General features: G+C 56.1%; 1 protein-coding gene across 3 annotated transcripts in view; it reads left to right on the top strand.

The window, feature by feature from the left end:
- MVB12B (multivesicular body subunit 12B) overlaps window positions 1–27,125 on the top strand; it is a 119,550-nt gene that overhangs the window by 58,930 nt on the left and 33,495 nt on the right. For all 3 annotated transcript variants that reach the window (XM_084898569.1, XM_084898567.1, XM_084898568.1), the window contains one exon: window positions 12,029–12,123. In XM_084898569.1, the coding sequence (XP_084754695.1) occupies window positions 12,029–12,123 (95 nt within the window). The remainder of the gene's footprint in view (window positions 1–12,028; window positions 12,124–27,125) is intronic.

Here is a 27,125-nt window from a genome sequence, read left to right as displayed (position 1 = left end):
TGTTCCCACGGTGCCCACTCTGAGGGTGTGGATGGCGTCTGTGTCCAGGGGGCTGTACAGGCTGTACATGGCACTGCTGTCTTGCCTCGTCCCGCAGCATCCTGTGGCTCCCCTGCATGGGGAGCTCAGGGGGCACTTCTAATCCAAGTGTCAGCGTTCAGGGTGCTGTGGAGGAGGTTTTGGTTGCCCCTCATCCAGTGTATTTGTGCAGCATGAATATCCAGAACACAGCCTGGGACGTGTTTTTGCTGGCGTGAGGCACTCTTTGTCTTCGTTGTTGTTTCTGGTGAACACAGGGTGCGTGTGGGAGACGGGTGACCTGCACCTTTACAGACCATCACTGTTCCCTGGAGCGAGTGCTTTCCCTCTGAGCCTCCGCTTCCTCTTCTGTAAACGGGGATGAGAACACCCTCTTGGCGGGATGTTGTGAGGACTAAGTGGGGGACATAGGAAGTGCCAGGCCGGGCCACAGTGGGCGCTCGTGCGTCCGCGCTCTGCCGGAGTTCCTTCCGGAGCGGAGCCTGGGCAGGAGCGGCCCGGCCCCAGGCCTCGCTGTTGCCGCCATTCAGCCACCGGCACGGAGTGTCCCAGGTCAGCTGTGGGCCCAGCCTTCTCCCCTGCAGAGCGGGACGAGGGCCTGAGCTCACGGCGAGCAGCTGGTAAGGGGTTAAGACAGTAATTGTGTAAGTCTTCCAGGCTTTCTCCCAGTTCTGCTGTAATTTGATGAAGAACTTCACCCTAATTAAATATTCAAATTAGGAGTAAGTGTCAATATGGCTTCCCATTGCCTGGAATGATGATTTATTGTATTCAAAACTCCAGCGGCTCACTGCAATCTACCCCGAACCGGTGCTCCTGATTACTCCTGCACCGCACTTGCCGGGCCTGTGTTTTAAGATTTAAACTAGTAATTGATTTGCCATATGCTGTCGAGCTGCACACACTTGAAAGCTGTGTGTGGGGCACTCGGGGTTCGGAGCCGTGATTTCCTCCGCCTCCCGGGGCAGCCTTCCCGCCGGCCCATGGGGGCGCGCGTGTGTCTGTGCTGCCCAGGAGGAAAACGCATCACACAGGCAGGCTGGCAGTTCGAAGTCATATGGACCCTGGCAAACGGGTTGCTCGAATGGAAGGTGAGCAGGTCTGCGCTTGTACTTCCTTCGTGCTGGCGGCGCCTCGCTGAGGAGCATGGCCGAGTGGAAAACGCGTGAGCCCAGGTCCTGAGCGGCCCGTCTCCTTAGCTGTGTGACCGGGGCACGTTTCTGAACCTCCTTCCCCCGTCTGTAGAATAACGCTCACCTTGCTGGTTGGGAAGATGGGAGCTGAGTGTGCAGCATGAGGAACAGTGCAAGTGCCCAGGGAGCGGTCCCTGTCGTGGTCCCGGGCGGCTACAGGGGCAGAGCCTTTACCCTCCCCTCTCGTCCTGCAGAAAGCCACTCCCCACCTTCCGAGTCAGAGCCTCTCGCAGTGCTCACTCTGCAGCCTCCGTGCCCTGTCTTACTCTGTGGTGTCGCGTGGGTCTGCCGTGACCCTGGCGAGACTGTTTCAGCCTCAGGTTTCTCCCTGCTGTGTCCTCGCCTCCCAGCGGGCGGGCCGGCTCCCGGGCCCCCGGACGCTTCACGGGGCCTCCTGCCGTGTGTGCGTGGTCGGTGCTCATAGAGGTGTGGTCTCCTTCCTTTTAGAATTAAAGCATAAAACCTGTAGTCCTTTATTTGCATATCTTCTGACAGAGCTTTTCACTTCTTAATTTAGGGGTTTATATATGTTTCCATTTAATTTCCTAAAGGGGAAGCTATGGGTCTCATTTGGTGTTTTGTTTTGTTTTAGTTTTGTTGTTTTATTTTTGTTTTCCTGTTTTATTCTTTTAGAGAAGTTTTAGGTTTACATAAAATGGAGAGGAAGGTACAGAGATTTTGCATATGCCTCCAACCCCATTATCAGCGTCACTCACCAGATGGTTCTTTTTTTTTTTTTTTTCCCCACTCAAGGATGAACCTACATTGACATGTCATAATCACCCCGAGCCCTGAGTTTACCTCGGGGCTCCGTCTTGCTGCTGCACAGTCTGTGGGTTTGGACAAATGTGTAACGACATGACTACCGTTGGGGCATCATACAGAGCACGTTCTCGGCCCTAAAAACCCTCTGTGCGCTGCCCACACATCATCTCCCTCACCCCCTTTGGCGACCACTGATCTTTTACTGTCTCCGTGGTTCTGCCTTTTCCAGAATGTCATAGAGTTGGGATCATACGGTGTGCAGCCTTTTCCGCTGGCTTCTTTCTCTTAGTAACACACACTTACCGTTTGGTTTTTAAAATATCTCCATGCCAAACACCGTGCGTGGCATGCAGCAGGAGCCGGCATTAATCAGAGCCGCCTCTGCCGGTGGACACCGGGTTCACTCGCTCCCGGAGGGGCCTGGTTTCAGGGGGTGCGTTTGCAAGTAAGTTTCAGGTCTGGGCTTAGAGCTTTATGAATGTAATTGTAGAGGAAGTAGGTCTGTTTTAAGTTTTGCAAAACCTCCCTTGATTTCCCTGGTATCATTACAAAACAAAAACTGTGTCTCATCAGACCGTGAGAAATGACAGTAAACTTTGCACATGGAGATTTCTTTCTGAGGTTGGCTCCGAATCGATGAGTGGGGCTGGGAGGAGGGAAAGCCACACCTCAAAGCATTTTAGGGCTTAGAATCATTGAAATCACAGCATCTCTGGCCCGGCCGGGAGGGCTCAGAGGTTGAGCATTGACCTGTGAACCAGGAGGTCACGGTTGGATTCCCCAGGGCACAGGCCCGGGTTGCGGGCTCCATCCTGATCCGTACTGTGGGGCGTGTGCAAGGCAGCTGATTGGTCACTCTCTCTCTCATCATCGATGTTTCTATCTCCCTCTTCCTACCTCTCTTAAATCAATAAAAACATAAATATTTTCAAAAAGCATAGCATTTCTGTTTTGGTGGGGCCGACTTATAAGAAAAAAATTTGCAAGATTTTCTCGCCTCTCTGGGTCTCCAGAGACCTGAGTCCTAACCCAGAATCTCCGTGTGGAAGCCAGGGGGCCCGGGGCAGGGGTCCCGGCCGTGAGGTCCGTGAGGGGGTGCTGGTCAGGCCCTTTTGGCGGAAAATGATTCGTTTTAATTACCTTCCAGGGTGAGCCGGTGCCTGAGCATATGGTACTTGAGAAACAAGCTCCCTGAACTGTCAGCGAGTGTGGCCGCGGGCGGGACCCGGCTGACACCGTGACCGGCCTGGGAGAGCCGAGGCCGGGAAGGTGCTTATTAAAGAGCCAGCAGGTGTGGCCCAGGCCCTGCCCGCCGCTCCGCACCCGCCTGTGCCAGGTGCTGTATAAGAGCCTCTTTCTTCATTAAGCGGCGTTCATTAGGCACGGCCTCACACCTGGCGCGGAGGCTGCGCGGCGCAGATGACTGCTTCCCAGCGGCGTTTGCGGGAATGAAGTGGAATTTCATTTAGCCATGTGCTCCGTTCCTCCTCCCCCGACCACCTTAACTCAATTAGCGCGGCTTCTGCACGTCCCTCCCCCACCCAGTCTGTGCTTCCTGTGCGCGTTACCGTGGTCCCCGCCACCCGCAGGCGCGCAGCTAGGAAACCAGACGTGGCCGAGGCAGCAGGAGCGGGTGCCGCCCTCCACGCCCGTCCAATGTCCCCAACAACTTTGAGAAGAACTCTCCTACTTTTGCCATCTCCTTTTCCCCCAGTAAATAGAAAAAATAAGTTCTCGTTGGGAAAAGATTAAAAAAGAGCGCTTAAGAGGATGTGGAATTCACACTCCCTTTCTCAGAGACTTCTGCTGGCCACATGGCGCGCACCGTTCCCGATCACAGCTCTGCCTCCAGCCCGGCCGTCCCAGCCGAGGGGCAAAGCCTTCCATCCTTTGTGCCATGGCTTTATGTGTGTGTGTGCGTAACCACAAAAACACGCTGTGTGTGTGGTATTTACATACTCTGTGCCAGTGGTCGGCAAACTCAGTCCACAGAGCCAAATATCAACAGTACAAAGATTGAAATTTCTTTGGAGAGCCAAATTTTTTAAACTTCTTCTAACGCCACTTCTTCAAAGTAGACTCGCCCAGGCCATGGTATTTTGTGGAAGAGCCACACTCAAGGGGCCACAGAGCCGATTGTGGCTCGAGAGCCGCAGTTTGCTGACCACGGTCCTAGGCCCTTCCTTGTTTCCCCGTCTCCAGCTTCAGTGCTGTCCTCTAAAAATCACCTGGCCTGGTCTTGTGTGGGAGGCGAGAACAGGCCCAGGTGTTAGGCCAGTGGGGTCAGAGCAGACCGGGCTCAGCAGCCTCGGTACCGGAGTTCTGGCTAGGATAGAATTCAGAACCAAGGTTCAAACGATAAGAAAACACTTGTTTACAAAATCTTAGAGGTAATTCGTAGAAGAAATGGGCTGAGGAAGCAAGTTTTAGAGGCAAAGGAAGGGCCCTGGAGCCTGGGGGTGAGGAAGGAAATGGTAAGCACCTGGTGGGGGAGGGGAGGATGGGGAGAAGGGAAAGGCTCAGAGCACTGAGTCCTCGGGGTTTTAAGGGTGGAGGTTTAGGGGCGGTTCCAGGGAAGATCTTAGAAGAACATTCAGCAACTTCCCAGGTGTGTCCTTCAGGTCTAGGTGTCCACTGATGGATGGTCAGCACCAGGGTGGGGGTGGGGGTCGTTATGCAGTGCGGCTGGTCCTGAGGTCAGCCTTGGCTGGGTTTGCTGGGCCTGGAGCTGAAATACAACCGAGGCCGAGATGTCATCTCTACCGAGGAAAGGCCAGGGGCCAGACTGCGTGGCCAGTGATATGCTGGAGGAGGAAAGGGGGGGGAAAAGTGTAACTTGATGAGCTTGTCTAGTTTGAGCTTTTTTGTGTGTCCTATTTAAGAAGTCTTTGCCAAACCTGAGGTCACAAAGGTTATCTCTCGTGTTTATTCTAGGAGAGTTCGTGCTATTCTTGTTAAACCAAGATGCATGTAACTAGAGGATCAAGCCCTAGGCGGCCTGGGTGTAATCGTGTGTTCCTCCCCTTTCCTCTGTACTAGAATGCCCCGGGAATCTCTTGGGTCATTTTTTATATGTGTGTGTGGTAAGCATCACGGTGTGAGGTAAGCATCACGGTCCTTTGTTGTTGTTTTTAACATGTGGTTATGCAGTTGTTCCAGCATCATTTATCGAAAAGGTTACCCTTTCCCCATTGAGTCGTCTTGGCACCTTCGTTGAAATTCAATTGGTCACATATGTGTGGCTCTGTTTGGACACGTATGTGTGGCTCTGTTTGGATACGTATGTGTGGCTCTGTTTGGACGCTCCATTCTGTTCCATTAATCTGTGTGTTTATCTTGATGCCAACGCCACCCTGTCTTGATTACTGTAACTTTACACTCAGTCTTGAAATCAGGATTGATTTAGTCATGAGTCACTTCACTGATTTTGTCTGGAATGTTGGAAGCCCTCTCAGGTTCTATATTTAGTTGTTTTATTTTTAACTCAGCAAGTTTTAAACTGTTTAAATTGTTACTTCTCTTAATGGTTCTGATTTCTTTCTAACACCTAGAATATTTAAGCTGGGTTTTTTTTTCTCCATACCTATCATGGTTTTCTTATTGTCATTTCTGGATTCTTTCTCTGCATTCTGAAAAACCGTGGCGGGCTTATCTACTGTGTTACTAATTCAGATTTTTGAAATTTTATTTCTGCATTATTTCTAATGCAGATCATTTTTTCTACACACAACAGTAAGTTGTCTTCCCAGAGGAAATGTTCTTTTCATCTTGACATGTGACACTTTTTCCAAAATATATTTTTAGATATATTTTTAGTGCTTTCAGAGAGGAAAGGAGAGGAAGAAAGAGAAACATTAATGATGAGAGAGAATCATTGACCAGCTGTCTCCTGCAAATCCCCAACTGGGGACCGAGCCTGCAACCCAGGCATGTGCCCTTTACCAGAATCGAACCTGGGACCCTTCAGTATACAGGTTGACACTCTATCCACTGAGCCAAACTGGCTCGGCTCATGTGACGCTTCTTAGATGCCTTCACGATGATGTTTTTCCAGACTGAGTGCTGCCAAAAGGGGCTGTGCAATTCTTCCTCTGCTCCCTCATCCCACTTGGGGGCTCATTATTGGTAGATGATCTTCTGAATCTTTGTTATCTTTCTCTGTTCTCATTAATGTTCTTGTTTTTTGTTATGGTTTGGCTTTTGGTTAATTCTCACCTGAGGATTTTTTTTTTTTTCTTTTTCATTGATTAGAGAGAGTGGAAGGGAGGAAGGGGGAGAGAGGGAGAGAGACACACAGGTTAGTTGTCTCTCACGGGGCCCGGGATTGAACCTGCAACCCAGGTACATGTCCTTGGCTGGGGAATCGAACCCATGACCCTCCCAAAAGCTCAGTGAAGAGCCCGAGCATTTGGGGGTGCTCTACTGCTTGGGGCCAATGCTCTAACCATTGAGTGCACTGGCCAGGGCTCTCATTAGTTTTTTAAGAACCTGGGTAACTGGCCCTACAAATCACAGAGACCTGGTTTCTTTTTAAGGCATATAGCATTTTATCCTCCTAATTTGAACTTTTTTTTTATTCTGTTAAATATTTTCAGCTATTGATCCTTCTTCATACCATTGAAAGTAAATGAACAAATGTGATTCTTTGTCACTTGGGGAGATGTGCTGTTTAACTGTCTTGTCTTGCTTATTGTGTCTCATAAACACAAGTTGTGCTCTCTGATGGTCTGTCACTGCCACTAAGAAAAGGGATCCCTGGCTGTTTGGGGACTTGGGGGTGACTGTGTACAAGGAACAGCAGGATCCAGGGTGAGCACCACATCCAACTCCTCCTCTCTGGCTGATTGGCATCCTCCAATCAAGATGTGTTTAAACCGAAGTACCAAATCCTGGGCTCTTGGGTATATTGATTTCACCCGTTAGCTCTCCTCTGCTCTAGAATAGGCTCAGGAGTGTCTCGTTTACATTGTTATTCCTGCTCTGCCTTTCTCCCTGGCACAGGTTTAGGCAAATGAACAGTCGGGAAAAGCAAAACCCTCACGTGTCTTGGGCTTCACCACCCGGCCTTTGCAGAGTTACATTCAACACACGGTCCTGCATCAGTGGCTTTCAAACTCTTGCTGTAGGAATTTTACAGTTTTTCAAACGGAGGATTCCAAGGAATTTGTGTTGGTGGTAGTTATTTTTATCCACATTTACCTTATCAGAAGTTAAAACTGAAACTTACCTCAGAACAAGGACACCATCATGTCACGTAGCTTCTGGAACATCCTGTCTGCTGTGAGAGGGTGAGAGTGAAAGGCACGTGATGTCTTAGTATTCTCGTGGGAGGAGCTGCGGCCTTCGGGGCCCAGTCCGGGGAGCCCTCGGGTCCGTGGGCACCAGGGGAAGCTCCCCCAGAACGGCACGGGACCGTGATTTCACGCCTCAGGTTGTGTGGCTGGTGTGTGTGTGTGTGTGTGTGTGTGTGTGTATGTGTGTGTGTATATGTGTGGGGGGGGGGTGGGGGAGGGTAGGAGATGACAGTGACACCCGTCTCTGACTGCAGTGGCCTCCTCGCTGCCCTCTGACGGTGTGAGAGGGCAGAGGTGTCCTCCTTGTATGTGGCCACGGGGCCCGGAAGATTAATGGTCACATTTTAAAAATTCACACAGACCTGGAATCAGCACTAGAAAATACAGATTTAAATTAACACTGAAAAGGCAGAATCCCATCAAAGGAAATAAATCGTGCTGGCAACCATTGTCACATAATGAAATGGATTCTGGAGCTGAAGGGCTCTCGTATGGAGCTGTCGGCGGCCTCGTGGCCGTTAATTGAATAAGGTGCTGGCGGGGGAGGCGGGGAAGGAGGTCTCCCTCGGCATCTGCTCAGCCGGCGCCCGGGCAGCGGCGTGCGGGATGCCGCCCTGTTCGCTGCGGGACGGCCCGTCCCCCCTGCAGAGACGCGGCAGCTCAGCGGGGCGGCTCCTGGGGGACAGAGGAGGGAGCTCGGTAAAGTGCCCGGGCATTCGGGGTGCTCTGGTTGGAAGCCTCAGTTACCGGATGGGTTTTAGAATACTAACTCCTCATCTGAGTCAAATGGCAGCAGTCGTTGGCCTCTGACGGCCTGCCCCTTCCTCCAGCGGCCCCGGGCCACGGGCACCCCACTCTCTGGGCGCCACACCGTAGAGCTGGCTTCCTGTCTTCGGTAAAAGGATTGTTCCCACCTTAAGGCGTTGCTGGGAGGGTTAGGCAGGGTGATGGGCATGAAGGAACCTTGCCCAGTGCCTGGCAGGTGGTTCCCCACCAGACACGGGGACACAGGACGGGGGTGGCATTCCGCTGAGACTCAGGGCTGCAGAGCTGGCCCTGGCCCTGGCCCTGGCCCTGGAGGCTCACTGACACGCCGAGCGCGGGCCACTTCTCCTCCGCAGGTGACTTCCATCCAGTAACCTGTGATCGCTCCCTCAGCCCAGTCTGCTCCTCATTCACAGGGGCCTGGGGCTGCCCCTTCCCCACCTCCCTCCTGTCTGGGCAGGAGCAGCGGAAGCAAACACGCAGCTGGGACTCCTCCCCAGGGCTGGGGGCCGAGGCCTGAGCACTCTGCTCCCTGAAAGCTGCCCCTCCATCCACTGCCACATCCACTCCACAGCTGGAGGTCCCGGCAGCTTGATTTTAATCCAACCACTGCCTTTGGAACAATCACTCTATGGGGGCGGGGAGTAGAGGGAGAGAAAGGGAGGGAGGGAGGAAGAGAGAGAGAGGTGGGGAGGGAGGGAGGGAGAGATGGGAGAGGCACGTCGATTGATTCGATTGATTGCCTCCCACACCCCCCACTGGGGCCAGGGATCGAACTGCAACCCAGGTATGTGCCCTTGATTGGAAATCAAACCCATGACCCTTTGTGCATTGGGCTGATGCTCTAACCACTTTCTAGTTAGTACCTACACTGCCAGGGCTTGAATTGTCTTTTAATTTTTTATTTACCGCAACACCAGGCATTGTCATATGAGATCAGAAACTTCCCCCTCCCCCCCTTGTAAATTCCTGGCCGCTGCCACCACCAAATTCTCGTTACGTCATACCTATTTTCCTCCCTAGCAAAGAGCAGTGCGGTGCACGCTCTAATGGATCTCCCAGAGGCTCCTTGAATCTCCTAGTAACTGGGGAGCACACACGGGCAGGAATGGAATAACAGAGGCTAACAGCACTTCATGTCCAAGAGGGCCCAGGGATTCCCATGGAGTAGGTTCAACCCTGGATTTGTTTGACAGATATTCAGTAATCTAGGGCAGAAATCGACCTAGAAAATGGGGTACAAAAGCGATGAGATTTGGCCCTGCCCTTGAGAGGTCATAGTCATACGAGGAAGATAGGCTTATATCAAATGGTTAAAGAATATCAGGGTACCTAGGGTGAGAGGGTTCATTCAGGCACCTAGTCCAGCCTGGAATAAGCCCAGGGTCGGCCCTACCGAAGAGTGGGTGCTTAGACGGGGTCTTGAAGGATGAATAGGAGTTCGGAGAGTACATAAGGAATGGAGATTCTGGGAAGAAGGAGCAGCATGAATAAAGAATCAAGCTAAGGCATAGGGGGGAAAAACACAAACCATGGCATCGTCATAGAGTCACAAGACCTCCCTTCTTCCTGTCAGAGGGAGACAGGCTGGCAGGCTGGGCAGCTGTGTGAAAACGGCTAAAGCCGGGGGTGAGGATGGGTTTGGTACCCAGGGCAGGGGTGTGGAGTGAAAAGGTAGCCAAAATAGAACTTTGAGAACAGCAGCCTTGAAAAGGTCAGAGCCAGAAAGGACCATCTGCAAGGAAGAAAGAGAACCAGGCGGGGGGAGGAGGGAGTGCAGCCAGGTGGGGCCGGGGGAGGCAGTGGAAGGTCGGACCACATTGGGTCCAGGGCAGCTAAGGAGCAAGGCCCCTGTGCCATAGAATGGTCCCAAAACTACGGTACTTGCGGAGAGGAAGGCAGCAGGCCATTTTGGCAGGAACTATTGGGGGTGTGTAAACTGTAGGTGCCGAATAATTGCTTGCAGTTACATGGTAATCCTCGTCGTAATTTGCTGCTCCATTTCCACCACTCAGGGCATCACAGGTTTTGTCCTCCTTTTCCCACAGGCGGGCAGTCTTTTAAAATTGCAAATTGGGTCTCGTCACATCTCGGCTTAACAATCCTTCTGGATCCCGTCAGAGCTCCAGCAGGGCCCTGAGTGCCTGCAGCCCCGGAGTAGCGGCCACTCTGCACAGGTGTTCGTTCTGTCCTTGGTTAGACCAGCTGTGTCTTCGGGGGCTTTCGAGGCTCAGAAACCTCCGGGTGTGGCAGCGCTGGCACTCCCCTCGTTGGAACCGTGAGGGGAGCACCTGCAGGCCAGCCTCCGTGTGCAGCGGGGCGTCCCACGGCGCCCGTGCTCAGAGGGCCCACGCCCGCTGAGTGCCCTGCTGTCACCGCGCTGGAATTCTTAATGACGTTTGAACCAGAGCCCCCCCTCCCCCCCGTTCCCATCCCGCCCCGAGCCCAGCACGTGAGCCGCAGGGCAGGCCGGGTCTGCCTCGGGGGCGGTGGGGTGAGGAGCCGCAGAGGACCGGGGAGACCCGCACACCCCCGGGCCGGCGGGCAGCCTCTCTGCGGGGTCACCTGTCATCGTTTGCGCTCTGCTCAACCACAACCGCAGCCAATAATTCATCCTGGCGTTTGCTCAGCTCCAGTGACTGAGGGCTGTGGTCAGAGGCATTGATCAATGCCGAAGCCTCTGCAGCTGCCCCTCACCCAGCTTCCAAACCGGCCGGGCCTAGTACTGCGGAGCCTGTTAGCACAGACGCCTGTGGCCTCACCGGGCCCTGAACCGGCGCCCAGGTCTGGGCTGTGGGTCGGTGTCGTTAGCAAGTTCCCAGGTGGCTGCAGGGCCTTCGTCCGTGCCGCGAGGGGCAGCACGGAGTCAGGAACCTTCGCCTCCGGGCAGAGAGCCCCCTCCTCCTCCCTGTCTGGCCTCAGAAGGCGTCACAAGAGGCTCTGCCCCTTTAAAGGGGTGTCTTTCCTTCCTTTGGGACTCACTCAGCGCCAGGTTGGTGTTCTCCGCGCGTGTCATGTGGAAGGTATTTGTTCCTGCACCTCTGGCCCCTGCGGCCTGAGTGCTCCTCAGGGCTCACCTGCACCCTCAGCCTCACGCACGTTCACTGCCCACAGGGAGCACCCAGTGGCCACGCTGCTGCTCCCCCTGCGGCCCCAGCGCACCTCGGTGCTCAGGGAAGCCCCTCTGAGTCGGTGGCACTGCCATCAGTGCTCACTCCACAAATGCCTCTACAGCAAGCATATCAAACTCGCAGCCCAAGGGCCGCATGCCTCATTCATTTGGCCCTTGTTAGCCTTTGAGTTTGACATGCGAGCTTTACAGCCTCGGCACCCAGGTCCTCCTGGGAGGCTCCCGATCGCTCCTGGTCTGTGGGCACAGGCCTCCCCAGAGCACCCTACCTCCCAGGAGTCCTTGTGCACCAGTCGTTCCAGGACCGGGGTCGGCAAACTGCGGCTCTCGAGCCACATGCGGCTCTTTGGCCCCTTGAGTGTGGCTCTTCCACAAAATACCACGGCCTGGGCGAGTCTGTTTTGAAGAAGTGGTGGCCATGCCCAGCACCGTATTCACAGAGCGCTTCCTGAGCCGCTGTCCTCGCTGCCCGGGGGGTCCCGTGTGGAAGCCGAGGGATGGAGCCTGGGACCAGGACACAGAACAGCCGGGCTCACGTCCAAAGCTGAGGGCTCCGGGCCCGTGGGTGTACCTTACCTGGTGGGCAGAGTTCTGGCCCGAGCTGCCCACCTCCTTGGAGCTCCCTGGGCGTGCCGTCGCCGGGAACCCCTTTCTTCCTCTCCGAAGCCCTTCCCGGTGTGGAACCTTCTGGATTCCTCGGGGAACGGGGGCTGGTGGAGGACCCTGCCCGCCAGGAGCGCCTACTCCGCACCGTGCTGCCGGGGGCTGCTGATGGCGATGGTGCCGGTGCGCTCTGCGCCCGGGAATGCTTCCCGCACCCTAACCCGTGTCCGTCTCCCCAGGCACACCTCCCTGACTCTGCCGGCCACCTTCCGGGGCAGGAACAGCACGCGGGCGGACTACGAGTACCAGCACTCCAACCTGTACGCCATCTCAGGTACGTGGGCCGCCAGCGGCAGCTGCCGTCCGCGCCGCCTCCCTCCGCGCCTCCAGGGCATCCGTCTTGCCGCCTCTTCCCTGCCGGGGCCGCTCCCGGCAGCCAGCAGCCCCCTCCTCTGTCTCCGCGCGCTCGGCGGAGGGCCGGATACGCAGCGTGTTTTGAAACTAATGATGAAAAACAACGTGCGGGTTTCCCAGGCTTGAGGGGAGGTTTCCAGAGAATAGGCAGCACATTGTTCACCTGCCAGGTCCGGCGGGTTTCCCACGGGGCTGGGGGGTGGGGGTGGGGGGCGGGAGAGCTGGCGCAGAGCTGGGCCCGGTCTCCCGCCCGCCTCCAGGCTGTCCGCCTCTCATCTCTCTCAGAGGGTACGCGGGCGGCCTCCCCATCACCCCACACAGGAGTCTGTGATTTCTGAACTCGGCCTTGAAATTGATAGTGTTTCCTTGGCAGGAACTTCATCAGTCCTGGTTCTCCTTTCCCCATCACCGGGGCGGGCACTCCCAGCCTTGTTACGGGACCAAGATTCATTAGGTGCCTGGCGGGCGGGCGGCTTGCTCCCCTCGCTTACCCCGGGCCCCCGTCGGGGTGTCTGTCTGAGCGGGAAGTGGCCAATCAGTGCCGCTTCCCAGCGCACGCCCTTAATGGTGAGTGGCACTCCGAACACGGAACATGGCATTCCCTCATGTTCCGTAATGAACCGCTTATTTAAAAGGTAATCTTTCCTCTAAAAATCCAACCTCGGGTTACTAAATAGACGCAGGAGAACAATGGTGTAATTCGTGTCAGTATTCGTTTTTCTCGTTATGATCACTGCCTAATGGGTTTGGAAGTAAGAGCAAAAGCCAGTTAGTTGTTCCATTTCTGGGTGGCGCACCTGCTGGGAGAGGCGAGGACAGGGGTGTCCCGGGCCCAGGCCTGGCTGCACGCCCGGAGCCAGGCGCCCGGAGGGGGTGGAGGGGGTGGAGGGGACGTGTCTGAGAACAGCATCTCCAGGGGGAGCTGCGCTTGTGCAGCGGCTCTGTCTGCAGAGGCCACAGGAGCATGACCGGCCGGAAAGACGGCCTGTTTTGTGGAAGAGCCGCCGTGTCCCCAGGCGCCTCCTGGCAGAGCAGCTCCAGGCTCCGGCAGGACCTCGCTCCGCAGGCACGTGTGGAGGCTCAGCCGGAGCCGAGGACGGCTCCCTCCAGCCTGCAAACCTCCGGGCAGCGCGCCCACTGCCCCCCGCGGGCTCTCTGATGGCTTTCCCAGCTGCTGGCGTTCCTGCGGAAAAGGGCCCGCGGAGCGAGGCTCCCCGGCGGGCAGGAGCGCCTGTGTGCTCGGGCCGCCTCCTGGCCCGGCTTTGATGAGGTGTTGTCTGGGTTCATTTCAGCTGTTCGCTCAGCAACGGCCTCGAGACACGGGAGAAGCCATTCAGCAGCTTCAGTTACAGTTACGTAAACGGCAGGCAGTTGGGTTTTATCTCCCAAGCAGAGGGAGCTGGGAGGCTGTAGCCCAGAGCAGCAGGCAGCTTGGGCCTCGGCGGCTGCAGGCACCAAAGCGCTCTGCGGGGCCCGGGAATGCTTTGTGGTGATGCTGCCAGGAACGCCCGCAGGACCCGCTGGCTCCGGAGGCTGCAAGCTCAGCACCGGGCAGCCGCGGTGCCGCTGGGAAGCCTGCCCACCGACCCCGGCAGCTGCCCGCGGCGTTCTGGCTGGAAGGGGCAGAGACCGCCCTCCCCCCCACGAGCGGGATCTGGCTCCGAGTGCCACTTCTCCGTGTGGTGCCGCGAAGTTAAGGTTTCAGCGGTTTATTCCAAAAACAGCCAAGGCAGCGTGTGCCCTGGGCCTTAGCCCTTGCCCGGTGCCCGGTGCCTGATGCCACGGTAGCTGGAGCTCTGCACATGCTCACGGCCTGCGCCTTTGGGGCAGAGTCCTGGGGGCTGGTTCGTGCCTGAAAATACTTGATTAGTTTGCAGTCCTTCCTAACATAAGTAGATTTCCAAACAGTGTAACTAGAATCTGCAAAAGCAGCCCACATCTAATTTGTACGTGTGGTTAGTGAAGTGATATTTGCTTTGAAATGTTTTCCCAAGGGCATGCCGGAATTTCCCTAAGACATCTACCCATGCCACCTGCAGAAGGAAGACGCTGCTCAGAGCGGCTCCTTAGGGGAGGGAGGGGGCGGGCGGCCAGCCTTCAGCCAGGGTCTGCCTCGCCCAGGGATGCCCTCTGTGCCCTCTGTGCCCTGGGGCAGAGGATCACCGGAATCGCCCCTCCAGCGCCTGCAGCCTCGGGCCACTGCCTCCCATGAGCTCATTCCGTGTCTGCGAGGTCCTCCTTGTCGGACAGGCTCTGCCGCTCTGTGTGCGTATCCGTCCGCCTTCCGGGGCCCTGCGCGTGGGCTGCCCGAACCTGTCGGCTGCTCTGCGCGGCCCGCCGGAGGTTTTCTGCACTCAGAGGCGGGGAGGAGCGCGGCTCCTGCTGAAACCCTGAGGCGCTGGCCTCGCTCGGCCGCCGTGTGCCCCGATCGGAATGGCGGTCCCCACACCGCCTCCTCTGGGGACTCCCCCTGGGGTGTCAGCGTGCAAAGGTTATTCTTCGGATGGGTGTGGGCTGGACTCTTCGTGGCTGTTAGTTTTCTTTTTAAGAATATCTTATCTCTCCTGAAACGTCTTCTATAATAGTTTAGTCCCAAATGATGGCATTCTGCCTTTTCTTTCTTAGGATTTTTAGATGATTAGATGTCTGAACCTGTATTCGTATCTATTTCCTTTGTTCCGGAAAGATTGAAGGTAGCTCGAAATACGTGTAACGAAATAAAAATGGGAGTGAAAAAGTAAGTGTGAACAAAAACCTGGGCCAGGAACTTAGGGCGCAGCCGCGGGTGAGGGGGAGTCTGGATTCGGTGCTGGGCCAGGGCAGCTTCCGTACAGACAGCAAGAATCAAGCTGGCTGTCCCTTTTACTGAACCTTCCCCGTCAGGAGGCCCCCAGGGGGCAGCGAATAGCAAAACCACCGTTTTTCAGTGAGTTTAAAAGGTCCACCCGAGCCTGGCCTGTGTGGCCCAATGGTTGAACGTTGATTTATGAACCGGAAGGTTGTGGTTCAGTTCCCAGTCAGGGCACATGCCCAGGTTTCTGGCTCGATCCCCAGTGGGGGGCATGCAGGAGGCAGCCAGTCAATGATCCTCTCTCATCATTGATGTTTCTATCTCTCCTTCGCCATTCTTCTCTGAAATCAGTAAAAATATATAATGTTTTTTTAAATGATCCACCTGAAGGATCACGTAGGGGGACCCACTCGGGTGAACCAGAGATGTCTGAGAGTTGAGTAAGATGTCGCCTGGTGCTGAGCGTCACAGACCTCGGGGCCCGCAGGGAGGAGGCGCTCCCCGCCTGTCCAGCCTGAGGGACACCCTGTGCGGGCACCCGGCCTGCAGCACAGGCTTCTGCCTTCCACCCAGGAATGTCTGTCCGTCTGTGAGCTTTCACCTCCTGAGCCGGTGACTGTGGGGGGTGGCTATCAACTGGTTTCTATTCCCAATTGAAGAATGTTTGCAAAAGAGAACCTATTTTTCTCCCTTTTGAAAAACGGACACAGTAGCTTAAAGTAGTAAAATTAAGCAGATGCATATTAAGACAGGCAGGTAATCACCCTGGACATCTCACATACCCTCGGATTCAGGAGGAGCCGCCATGCAAACCCCCGAGGCCTCACAGCCTCAGCGGGGAGCTGCGGGCCTCCGTGTCCTTCCCTTTGAGTCGGGGGCAGATCCCGTGTGACATGTTCACTTACCCATCGGCGTTAGGCTGACCACATGCTTTATCCACCACATCATCATGTTGGAGAGTGACAGGGCACAGTGCCCCAGACAACAGCCATGACCTGGAACCGGCCTGGGGCGTGTGTGTGTGTGTGTGTGTGTGTGTGTGTATGCATGCATGTGCATTTTTTTTTTTTCGGTTTTCTTTTTGATTGCTGGAAAAGCCAGCTTATTGCCTTCTGCAGCTGTTCCCTCTTAAAACCCAGTCCCCATTCAAGATGCCGACGCCAGGAAGCTTGCGAGCGTGGGCAAGTCTGAGCCCATCGGCCCCTCCGCTTGGCCCGGGCCTCGCGAGCGGAGCGGAGGAGGGCTTTATCGGAAACAGAGCCGTGTATGAGCCATGGAACCGACATCAGACCAGGGGAGCACAAAGCAATTAAAAATAATTAATGTTTTCTGAATATCAGCCTTCTCCGCGCAGTTTTAATCTAGTCCGCATTTAAATGGGAAGACGGACATTTAATTATCAGTATTATGAAAATCATGATTTATATATTTCAGCCAGGGGGATAAAATTTCTGCCACCAGCTCTTCATCTTATGATGAGCGGAATCTGTATATTTTAAGATCCTTGGAAAACGTGCCCGCAGCATCCCGGACGGCTGTAAGCGTCTCTCCCTTTCACATGTGGCGACTACATTATTTCTACCTTTTAATCGGGGGAAAACCTCACCTGGAAAACGGAAAAGAAGCTTCAGAGTTTCATGTCCGTGAAGCGTCGCCGGTGGAAAGCGAAGGCCGGCAGACGGAACAGCCTGAGGAGCGCCGTTCTCTTCCACAGGCGGTGCCCTAGCCCCGTGGTCGGCAGACTCATTCGTCAGCAGAGCCAGATTTCAACAGCACAGCGATTGAAATTTCTTTGGAGAGCCAGATATTTTAAACTTAAACGTCTTCTAAGCCACTTCTTCAACATAGACTGGGCCAGGCCGTGGCATTTGTGGGAGAGCCCCGCTCAGGTGGCCAAAGAGCCGCGTGTGGCTGGCCAGCCGCAATTTGCTGACCGAGGTTCTAACCCATCCGCTCCGTGTGTGACGTGCACGGGTCATGCCTGTGGCTCTCCCTCCCCGTGTACCGGGGGTCAGCTCATGTGAGGGGTCAGCGCCTGTAAGGTCGACGGCCACCAGAGGGAAAGCCCGAGCCATCTGGCACCCTCTGCGTTCGCAGCGTCCATCCGGCCTGTGTCTGTAACGGGCACATCCACTGGCTTCCGTGGCCTCGGGTCTCGGGCCCCTCTTCCCTGCATCCTTCGCTGAGGATTTTCGGGGTCACTCAGGGCTGGTGGGAGAGGCGGCGGGGAGTGGGGGGCAGAGGGACGGCAAGGACCCAGGAGAGAGATGCCCGCTTGCCACAGCCACAGCTAATGGGCTGAGATGAGAATTCCTGAATGAAGTGCAGAACATATTTATAATAACGGCGCTCAAATCAAGGAGGGAATAAGTCATCTTAAAAGCGTATAAATTTTGATCATCACCTCCAGCAGCCACCGCGTCCCTTGTCTATCCATCTATTCTCGCCCTGACTGACAACAAAATCGAGCACAAAGAAAAACAGAATAAGGAAAAGAAGAAATGGGTCGGAGCGGAGGGGGGATGGATCGCGCGGCGTATTTGTACATCCCGACGTGAGAGGTGCGCCTGACAGGTGGCCGGGCTCGCTCTGCGCACAGCCATGTGTGTGCTGTCAGGCGCACGCACACGGCCTTGTTCCGATTGATGAATTGCCTGCTTTCTTGATTAAACCTTCCGTCACTTAAGAAACAAAAAGCCAGTGTTTAGATGGCAGAGTGGGACGTGTCAAAAAAACCTGTCTCCTTTACCTTTGTGCAGATGTTGGGCACAGACTGTAACATGTATTATTAAAATGAATGTGGCATTTACTGTGCATTATTCCTTCCCTGGGAGAAAGGCCTGTAAATTATATGCTAATAATAAGCTTTAACCCTTTCGGAACGCACAGGATTTAGGAGTGCAAACGCTCACATGGGCCTGGCTAATTGGCTGTGCTCTCCTGTGTCCGCCGCGCGGCTGTGTGGCCGACGCTAATGAACAGCCTCCCGGAGTGTCCACTCTGCGATCCCTCCTGAGGACGAGGGAGACCCCGGGACCCTGCGCCAGGCTCTGGGTGGCATTGCTAAGGACATAGCCACGTCCCAGCCCTCCAGCGCGCCTCCTGTCCTGGGGTCCCCCTGCTCGCCCTCCTGCCTTCTGTTCCCGCTCACAGGGCGGGGCCCCCGGGCTGGCTAGGCTAGGGCCTGCAGGGACTCAGAATGGTGCCGTCCACCTGGCTGTCTTCCTAGGCCCGGTTTTTCCGTCCTCAGTCCAGGTGCCCGAGTGGCAGACTCATCTCCCCAAGCACAGCTCCTCAGATCAGACCCCACGCCCTGCCCCGCCCGCGGCCGGCTGCGGTCACTCAGACTCACTGCCGTGTGGGGCCGTTCCACCTGTGGTCTCCTCCGCTGTGCGCGCCCACCCGCCAGGGCCGTCCGTGCCTCACCCTGTGTCTGTGCGTTTGCCCTGCCACTCGCTGGCACGGGCTGCCCACCGCCTCTTCTCTTGGACCCCTCTCGGGAGGCCTGTGCCCGCTCTGTGCGGGGAGATGGCAGCTGTGAGCTGGAGGCGGTGAGGCTGGATTAGAGAGGCTGGAGGCTCCTTCGAGCCTCAGAATGGGGGGTGGGGGGGTGGTTAGACAAAGGCAAGGCCACGGCAAAGGCCGTGACCCCTCTGGTGGTCAGCAGACAGAGGGCAGCAGGCGCCCGTGGGAGACGGCGGGCACGGGATGATGGGCTCAGGGTCAGAGCACGAGGCTGGCGCAGAGCGGCTGCCGCGGCCCCGGCACGGCACAGGGACCGCACGGGAGGACTGCGCCAGGGCCTGCGTGGTGTCCCTTCCCGCCCGAGAACAGCTCAGTGCCGCCCGCCCGCTCCAGGGCTGCGAGGCCCGAGACAGAAGAACTCGTTGTAACCGGGAAGCAGTGCAGGAATTGGGCCCCTCCTCCCCTCCCTGCCCTGCAGGGCTGCGGTCAGAGCAGGAGCCCGAAGATTTGCTGAGGATCATCGCTCGGGACCCCCGCTCGTGCCCAGCACGGCCTCCGCCTCCTCGCACTGGGCCCCCGATGGCTCTATGTACACGGTTCCCCCGGGAGCAGAGGGCGGGTGCTGGGGAATGTCTCCCTCCCACCGGAGGGACTCCGGCAGGCGCTCCCGCCGGCCCCCCGGCCCCCGGAAACCAGGACATCTGTCCCGCTGGTCCCTTACCCTGGCCAGCACCCCGAGCCCTCTCTCTGGAGGGACAGAAGGAGCTGCCGCGCCCACAGAACCTCCCCAGGTGCCTTCCTTTGCTTTTTGGAGGAAAGAGGTCGGGCTGCTTTCCGCTCCGGGCTTCCCGTCTGCTCTCCCCCAGCCGCGTGGGTAGGAAAAAGTTAAGCCTTTTTCCAGTTTCGTCACCGTGAAAGATGAAAACGTTATTAGGTGACAGACACTCAGTGCTCTGAAGAGGGCGGGCGCCCTCCCGCTGTGCTTCCCTCCTCCCTCTGGTTTTTCAGATGTCGGAGCGCAGGCGACACGGTTTAATGGGCCACATCCCGCTCTTAAACCCGAGAACGGGGGAGGGGGGACCATGGCGGGAGGGGGAGGCAGGTTCTCACAGGCCCCGTGCCAGCCGAGCCCTCTGGGCGCCCATGCCCGCCCCCGCCCCCTCAGTGACGGCAGTGGCGGCTCAGCGGTGAGCACAGCTCAGCTGGCATCTGCGGGAAGCTCCCGGCATCAGGCCTGGCCAGCACCTGAGGCAGCAGGGCGGCGGCACCGCCTTCCGGGCCGCGGACACGCGGGAAGGAGCCCTGTGTTTGCCGATCGGGCCCCGAGGTGTTACCGGCGAAAGTGCACTGTGGCCTCCAGACCTCACGGGCCTTCCACCCAGACTGCCTGACTGCGGAGAACACGGACACGGAGAGAACCGGCTCCCGACGCCGCCTCCCGTGGGCTCGTCGTCTTGGTCCGGTTTTAAGACCAGAGACGTGTCCCCGTTCCCCCACCCCGACCCCCTCCTGGCAGGCGCCGTGTGTGACCGTGGGCAGCACGGGATCCTTTCTGAGGCCGCGCCGGAGACCTGACACAAAGGGCAGGCTCGGTCCCCGCGCCTCTGCTCTCAGCGCTGCTCCAGAGGTCGCTCCAGGCTCAGTGCCGTCTCCACCACACTCCCCTGCCCGGGCAGCTTCTATCAAATCAGCCTTCCTTTCTTCCTCTGTCTCTGTCTCTCTCAAAACAATAGACTCTCAACTGAGAGAAAAATGATATAATTAAGGCAACTTCTTTAATTTAAATACATTTAGGGAGCTGGAGTTGTTTTTGCCTTTATTAAAACGGATCGTGTTAATTTATTTTAATAATACCGAGCCTTCCTATAGCACTTCCCATGTAGAGACTGGATCGTAAGCAGTTTCCATGCATTTTTGCCATTTAATCCCAATAACTCCTTACCAAGAAAACCTCACAGAAAACCTTATAGGTTCATGCTATTGCTCTGATCGTCTGTGTTTTATGGACACAGCACAGCTGCCAGCGTTGCTGCACCCCTGTGCTCCAGCCCTGTAAAAATAAACATCTCTAATAAATACATGTTATTGTTATAAATATTTTACAGGTGGGAGAAAACGGAGGTTTTGAGAGATTGTGGTTTGCCCAGAGTTACGCTGCTAGTAAGTGGGAGGGCTGAGGTTCGAATCCAGCCTGACCCCGGCCGGAGCTCGGGCTCCCTGAGCCGAGGACGCGGCCCTTGGCACCCAGAAGCCAGAGACGGCACACGCACCCGGAGCGGATCACACCGGGATGGAGTGGGCGTGTGAGGTCTCAGCTCTTTAAGTCCCCAGAGATCCTGGCCCATCCCTGCCGGGACCTCATCAGTGAGGCCGTTGGTGCTGACGATGACAAGCCCCAGTCTGTAGGGTGTCTGACGGCGGCTGTGGCTCCCACCCGCTGTTGCCGGGCAGAACGCCGAGGGTGAGCCCAGAGCCCGCACGCAATGCTGAGTGATCCTAGGCAGGGAGCGTCACCTTCCTGTGCCTCCGTCTCCTCGTCTATGAAATGGTGACAGGGTTTATGCTGAGGGTAGCATTGTGCCCGGTCGTAGCAGGTGCTGTCGAGGTGGGTCTGTGGCTGTGACATCCCACAGCCCCTCCCCCCACCCCTTCCCGGATCTCTCCCCGGGCCCTCAGGAGCCGCCTCTCCCTCCATTATCGGGGCTCTCCCTGTCTGGCCGTCGGCCCTTCGTCTGGGAGCTCCAGGCACCGGCTGTCCCCGGCCATGGCCTCTCTTCGTCCCGTGCCCAGTTTCCTTTATTAGGACTGAACTCCAGGCGTATCCCCCGCTCCCCCCGGACCCCGGCCTCCTGGACCCCAGCCTCAGCACGGCTCTTGTTGAATGGCAGCCACCTCAGTGCCTCCCCTCCTCGAGGTGAAGCTCCATTTTCTGGATCGGCCTCCCGTCCAGGCCAGGCCGAAGCCAGCCCCGGCCGCTGAGCCACGCCCGGCCCTGCGCGTGCCCCAGCTCCACCCCCGCTTTGTGCCAGGCGAACGCGTTTCCTGCCAATATCGGGACAGAGGGGACTCTGATCTGTTTTAGAACAAGGAAGCCCTCCTTCCTGCGGGCGACACGCCTGAACCCGTCCCCTGTCACGTGTGTGTGTGTGTGTGTGTGTGTGTGTGTGTCCTGAATGCCAGTGCTCTCCCCCTCTTTATGAACGGCCAGGGATAGGTTTTTTAAAAAAACAAACAGGATGGTGTCCCATGTATGTTCTTTAAAAAAAAGCTTCCGCGCCCCAGCCTCGCATTGGGACGGGCTGTGTCTGTCACCGTCGCAGGGCGCGGCCCCGGGCGGTCGGATCTGTCTCGGGCCGTCTCGGGTGCCGCGCAGCCCCTCCAGGTGGGGTCCTGGCGGGAGCGGTCCTCACGCCCGGCTGTTTTATGGCGCCGCGGTCCCGCGGTCCCTCGGCACGGCCACACCCACGATTGTGAACGAGTGTGTCCCGGTGCCGCTTGTCTTGTCCGTAGACACGCCCGTGCCAGCGGAATGCCAGGCTGCCCGTCAGGAGCGCCTTTGCCTCGTGAGTTACACACGCGTCCCCGTCCTCTGCCAAAGGTGCTGTCCCTTTTCAGGCCCGAGATGGGCAGCCTCTCCGGCCGTGAGCCTCTCGGCTGTTTGTGCGTCTTGTGAAACGCTGGCCCTCTGATTGGCTTTCTAATTCTGCAAAGCCGGTTTGTCTCCGGTGGTAACATCCTGTTTGGCGCCCGGTTCCCCGCTGGAGGTCAGGGTCCCTTCTGGGCGGGGGGCGGTGGAGCCTCGTTCTCCGCTGTGGGCCTGGCCCCCGGCTCAGGGGTGTTGGTGGTTCCGTTGATTGTTGAGATCCACCCTTCGGTATCTGCCTCTTCCTGCCGCCCGACTTTGGATCGTTCATGTAACGTTTCGGTCCATCTTGTCTTCCGTAGTTCTGAGGGTCAGAGATAATGGGCGTGAAGCCCCTGGAGCTGAGGGGCCCGCAGAGCTGGTCACCGGTATGGCCGTCACGAACACGGGTGTTCTGGTGAACTGCTTCCTGTGAGCCAGGAGGCCGGGTCTTATTCACTCTGCAGTCGGGCCCCTCCCACCTCATCTGAAGGTGCAGTCCGGTGAGGGGCCACCAGCTGGTCCCCTGAGGCGGGGCCAGGAGGGACCCCCCTGACAGGCCCCGCCCAGCTCAGGGGACCCGGTAGCATGACATAACGTGAACCCTCGCTAGGAGTTCAGAAATCGGCGATTGCTGGAGGTATCCGCGTGCTGCGGTAACACACTCTTAGAGAGAACTGCCAGCACTGAGGCCGCCCCGTGTCCCCTCCTCGCCGGCTCCGCCCTGGGGAAGAACCGGCGTGTGTGCTCAGCCCGCTGAGGGCTCTGACCTCTTTCTCCTTTGCCTTTTGGTTCTCGGCTTTTTCCTGTCCCTCCCATCGCAGGGCCCTTTAGCAAAACAAAACAAAAAAAAGCCCTTTCCTTGTCCAGCATCCTTCCCGAGCTGTGAGCCAGGGCTTGGCTGAAGGTACGCGAGAGTCACATCAGCAGGTCCCTGCTCCAGGCCCAGGCCCCTGCGCCAAGCCTGGCCGGCAGCGCAGGAGCGCCGGGCCCTCACGGCGGCCTTTCTCAGGGGTGAGAGAGTAAACAAGCTTCCTTCTACGTCCCCGTCTATGGCGGCTGCTGGCCGGCTGCCCCTGCGCAGGGGCTGCTCCTCGCTTCGGGCTAGGTGTTTAAAAAGACATTGTACCTTTTGTTTGGACGTAAGGAGGACAGACATTTTAATCGGAGGTTGGTCACTTATTTTTGCAAACTATTGTTTTGATTCATCATTTTTGCAGATAATTAAATGGTTCGGTTGGCACAGTGTGTCTACTTATTAAAATAGGTAATTTTGGGGGGCAAAGAGAGAGGCTGTTTTTTAGATCACTGCACAAGAGTTGTTTTTATCTTCACCTCTGAGCATGGTTTCTGGTTGTCAGATGCTTTCTTATGTTCCAGAATTAGGTGTCCTCTCTAGCTGGGGATTAGAGGGTGGGGGGCAGCTTGTCCTTGGTGACGGGTGTTGGCCACCACGCCCTCTGGGAGGGGAGACTCAGTTCGCTGCGCCGGTGCCGTTCAGAAGGACTCCGGTTTAATTGGACTGGGGGAGAGCCTACCAGCTATGAACCTCACAGCCGCAGTCCTTGTGCTAAAAACAGGTGAATTGTAGGCCTCGCATTGCTTGTCCTATTATAATTTATGCGCCCAGGACCTGCAAAAGTCTGTCCCTTGGTGTAAAGCTGAAAAGGTTACGTGCACTCGTCGGGGTGTACCCAGGACTCTCCATTTGTAAACGCCTCGGCGACACGTGTTTGTGTGTGTGCGACTTGTAGCTGTAAACCCCGCCTGGGAACAGGTCCCCTCCGAAGAGGAGCTGTCGAGGTTTCCTTCTCTAAGTCCACAGAGGCTCAGCCCGCAGCCCTCTGTCCGGCGGCCTGATCCACCCCCGGGTCACGAACCAGCAAAGGAATGGCCCTTCAGGGGTCAATTTTTTTTAAACAAATTGCTCACGAGGTTTGCCTCCTTCGATTTTTCCATGTTTGCGTCCTGAATCAGTTTGTTTGCTCATTAAAAGGATTTATTTTAGGTGGACCAATTAAAACTTTGGAAGCTAATTTTTTGCTGAGCAGTGCAGACCTCTGGAAACACAATTTATAACACGGCTTCTGCCCTTTCCCACCGAGAGCGGTCTGATCGAGCTGCAGCCTCGGCGCGCGTGCAAGTCGGGGCTGCTGTTCTTTGTCCTCCCTCCGCGGCCGCCCGTGGGGAGGTGTCCCGCCTGCATTGTCAGGGGAGCGGGCGAGGCTGGGAGGCTGGGAGGCTGGGAGGCTGGCCCGCCGCCGGCCGGCCCGGAGAGGCACGCCGGATTTGTTTGCTTGCACAAACCCCACGGTTTAATTTTTTTAATAGGAAGCTGCTGTGCAGTTTGGATATTTAAACAGTTATTAACCGAATGACAATTAACAGATTGCATAGACAGATTTTCTTTTGAAAACCTCTGAAATTGAGTACAGTTTGCAAAACTATCACGGCATAGTAATGACAGTGAATTTTGATTTCCCGGAACTGATATTAGACTCCTTATTAAACTATGTGCATCTGCTTTTAATTTACTCCAAATAATTGGAAAATGCAATGAAGCTTTCCAATTAAAGCACGGCTTTATGCTGTTTAATAATACCCCCATAATATTATAGCTTATGAAGTGACAGGTGAGTTGGTGTATGAATAAAACATAAAGGCGGCAATAAGGGACAGAAAACCGGAGACAGTTGTGGGGATTTTAAATGCTGGATGTAATTTGCATATATTAATCTCTTCTTTTCAGCCTTATCAGGCGTTCTTCAGTATTTGAAGTTAAAATAGCGTTGACAGGCGGGAGTACGCTTAGTTTTTTCAAGGATTTATTACTTGTATAATTTCTGATCTTTAATAAGCAGATATGACTGATCCTCATAGTTCTATAGAAATCGGTTAATTGTTCCAGATGGCGTGTACTGATTATGCAAAATTACTTTTCACACCATTTTTTTTGTGATGGAGTTTGGAGTAAAATTAAATTTTTTATAGCCTTCTTATCATGCTGTTTTACAGTGGTTTTTCCACAGAAGTTGAATTTAATCTACTATATTACATTGACCAGCACGGTTATTCTAATGCCGCATTCTGTGATTTGACAAAGAATAATAGAACACATTGCTCATTGTTCATTACTGTGTTCCTAATAAAAAGGAGCTCCTGTGTATAGAACGTGGCTGTTATTTATGAAGAATGCCTAATTCATGCCGTTAAAAAATGCGAAATTGTACCACGAAGTAGCTGCTTTCGGGGAGAGACTATCAGGGAGAAGCAAATGGAAACGGGCTTGTTGCTGCCGATTGTACACGCTGAAGGCGGGTCTTCCTTTAAGGGCCGGAGTGTGGAAATTGTGCCACTTTCTTCTTCTTTGAAGGGAAAAAAAAGGCTGGCTAATCTCATTCTATTAAGAGAGGCGTCACCGGTTGAGTCGTCTTGATTTCCATAATCCCAGAAGCCCTTCATAATTGAATACCGTTTATAAAAGGTGGTTACACTTTGGTGTAAAGTATCAAAAAAAAAAAAAAAAGCTTCCGGGACCGCTCACCTCTAACTGCCGAGGTGGCGGCTCCTGCAGAGCGCGGGCGCAGGTGCGGGTGCGGGTGCGGCCCAGCCGGGCGGTGGGTGCGGCCGTGGCTCTGCCCGGCCTCCTGTCCAGCTCCGGTGCACTCTCTGTGGCTCCGCCCGAGGGAAGTGAGGACTCGGCAGTCACCCCAGTTTGGGACCGCGGGCTGTTCCCGGGATGCCGGGGGGAGGCATGGTTTTGTTGCCGTTGTTGCATCGAAACTCCTGGCTGGGTGTGTAGTGTTTTAAATGCACGGGCTTTGTGGTTTTTGGTGTGTGTGTGTGTGTATGTGTGTGTGTTTATATATTTTTGTTGATTTCAGAGAGGAAGGGAGAGAGAGAGAAACATCAGTGATGGGAGAGAATCATTGATCGGCTGCCTCCTGCACACCTCACACATGAGGGATCGAGCCCACAACCCAGGCATCTGCCCGTGTCTTTCCGAGTCCTAGGTCAACGCTCACCTCAACCACTGACCCACACCAGCCAGCCAAGAGGATGTAGTATTTTAAATATCACGAATAGCTGTAAAGAAAAACCTGTTCGTTATATAACCTGCAGTTTGGCCTGTTTTCCAGAAAGACCGCCGTGTATTGTCGGGGTTTCGTAGGCCCGGGGATACAGTTCTGTTTTCACTGGAGGAGATCGGTGTGCGGAGATTCCCTCTTCCTGTGGCTGGCGGTCTGCCCCCAGGAGCTCCTCCTGCCCGCAGCCCCGTCCCCCCCGCCCATCGTCCTTCGCCCTCGTTGGACGGACGGGAGCCGGATTGGGGTTTGTTTAAGGCTTCAGTCCCGGAGCCCTGGGGGGGAATCAAGCTTTTTTTTATTTTTTATTTTTTTAATATCCTTCCTCCAGCAGCACCGATTGCTCTTGGTGTCCCTGGGCAGGAGCAGGCTTGGTGGGCGCCTCCGCCGTGGGCTGTAGGGGAACAGACCAGCAGGCCGCAGACCCGGAACTAAGAGGACGTCTGTCTGTCTGTCTGTCTGCTGGGGGAGGGTGGGGCGCCAGGTCAGGGGGAGGTTGCTCTCTGGGGCTGCGGGATTCGCACGGGAGATGTCCAGGCGTGACGGCCGCCGGCGCCATACAGAGTGTGCTGTGCCCGCTGAGCCACAGGCCGGTGAACAGGATGCTTGGGTGGAGTTCGGTGTGGGGCCGGGCCCGGGTCTGAGGAGGTGTGAGGTGATGTGAGGGTGAGGGCGGCATGCCTGGCTGCCCACAGCTCGGAGGGGCCGGCAAAGGAACGGTGTGACTGCAGGCTGGAGCGCAGGCCGGAGCACTGGCCGCGAGCACAGGGGGAGCGCTGGCCGGAGCACAGGCCGGAGCACAGGCCGGAGCACTGGCCGGAGCACAGGCCGGAGCACTGGCCGAAGCACAGGCCGGAGCACAGGGGGAGCACAGGCTGGAGTGCAGGCCGGAGCGCAGGCCGGAGCACAGGGGGAGCACTGGCCGCGAGCACTGGCCGCGAGCAGCACCGCTACTTTCC

Source organism: Pipistrellus hanaki, assembly GCF_964339955.1.
Source record: "Pipistrellus hanaki genome assembly, chromosome: 11".
Lineage (NCBI taxonomy): Eukaryota > Metazoa > Chordata > Mammalia > Chiroptera > Vespertilionidae > Pipistrellus > Pipistrellus hanaki.
The sequence above is the reverse complement of the archived record's forward strand: the minus strand, read 5'-3'. Positions and strand labels throughout refer to the sequence as shown.